A 1,388-nucleotide genomic window follows, 5' to 3' on the forward strand; every position below is an offset into this window, starting at 1 on the left:
CCCGCCACGCCGCCGCCGCCGCCGCCGCCGCCGCCGCCGCGTGGTGCCCTCCGCCGCCGCCGCCGTGGTGCACCAGGTGCGGCGCCCGCCCCGGCGGCGGGTGCTGCGGCGGCGGCGGCAGCTCGTCGCCGCGCCCGCCCGCCTGCACCACCGCCGGCTTGATGTCGGGCTGGCCCAGCGCGCCCGCCGACCAGGGCGCCTCGCCGCCGCCGCCGCCGCCGCCGCCCCCGCCGCCGCCGCCGCCGCCGCCACCGCCGGGGCCACCGTGGGACAGCGCCGCGATCCACTGGTGAGCGTGGCTCAGCGGGTGCCCGTTGCTCTGCAGCGCGTAGTCCGCCTGCACCAGGGCGCCGGCGTCGCGGTAGCCGCCGCCGGGCTGCATGCCGCCGGGCGGCTCGGCGTGCACCATGGGGGAGCCGGAGGCGAGCAGGCTGTAGTGGTTGGAGGCTGCGGTCGCCATGACTCGCCGAGCCGCACTGATCGCGCCGGTTAAAGGCGCCGCGCATTTGACAGCTACTTTTTCGCCTCGGGCGCCGCGCGGCGCCCGCGCCCCCCCGGCCCGCGCGGCGGGGCCCACTGCGAAGGCACGCGCGGCCGCCCCGCCCCGCCGCCGCGCGCCATTGGCTCCCCGCGCCCTGACAGACGCGGCGCTCCCGGCGACCGCCGCCGCCGCCGCCCGCCATTGGCGCGTCCCTCCGGCGCGGCCACGCCCCCGCCCCCGCCCCCGCCACGCCCCCCCGGAGCCCAACTCCGAGGGGGAACGGGGCGCGGGGGAGCGGGACCGCGGGGCGGGGGGAGCGCACGGAGGGGAGGGCAGGGCAGGGGGCGCGCCGCCCCGGCCCCGCCCCGGCCCGCCCCGCCCCGCCGGCGGGAGGAGGATGCTGCTGCCGCCGCCGCCGGTCCGCCCGCCGGCTCCTGTTGCTCTCACCCCACCGCGGGTCTCTGCGCGGATCGCGGTCGTGCCGCCCCGGAGCGGGCGATGCGGATCCGGGGGGTACCCGCCTGCCCGCCCCCAACTTTCTCAGCGCCGCCTCACAGCCAGCCCCGCCGGAGGGGCCGGGAGCGCCGCGCCACCGGGGGCGGGGAGCCGGGACAGGGCGGCCTCCTCCCTGCCCGCTGGCCCTGCCCTCCCGCCACCCAGTGCTCTCCGGAGCGCCCCGCTTCTCCGGGGATGTCGGGGCTTCGCACCTCGAGGACTGCGGTGGGGGGTATTGTTCTGCTTGTCCCGTCCCTTGGGGATGGGATGCCTGCGGGACCGCCTCGACGGCGCTGGCGGCTCTGCGTTGCTGCGGAAGATTGGGGGTGAGGGGGTGGTGGAGAAAGGAAAAAAAATAGGAAAAAAAGAAGGGGATAGGGAAAAAGAAAAAAAAAAAAGAGAAGTTGCGGCC

General features: G+C 78.5%; 1 protein-coding gene across 1 annotated transcript; it reads right to left on the reverse strand.

Moving 5' to 3' along the window:
• Positions 1 to 8: 8 nt before the first annotated feature.
• On the reverse strand, positions 9 to 547 carry LOC108510489 (POU domain, class 3, transcription factor 2-like; the record flags this gene model as incomplete). The annotated part of the gene is made up of 1 exon (XM_017840172.1): positions 9 to 547. A coding segment is annotated over exon 1 (452 nt), but the record flags the coding sequence as incomplete, so codon positions are not given.
• Positions 548 to 1,388: the final 841 nt, after the last annotated feature.

Source organism: Lepidothrix coronata, unplaced genomic scaffold, assembly GCF_001604755.1.
Source record: "Lepidothrix coronata isolate B3197 unplaced genomic scaffold, Lepidothrix_coronata-1.0 Scaffold1059, whole genome shotgun sequence".
NCBI classification, from domain to species: Eukaryota; Metazoa; Chordata; class Aves; order Passeriformes; family Pipridae; genus Lepidothrix; species Lepidothrix coronata.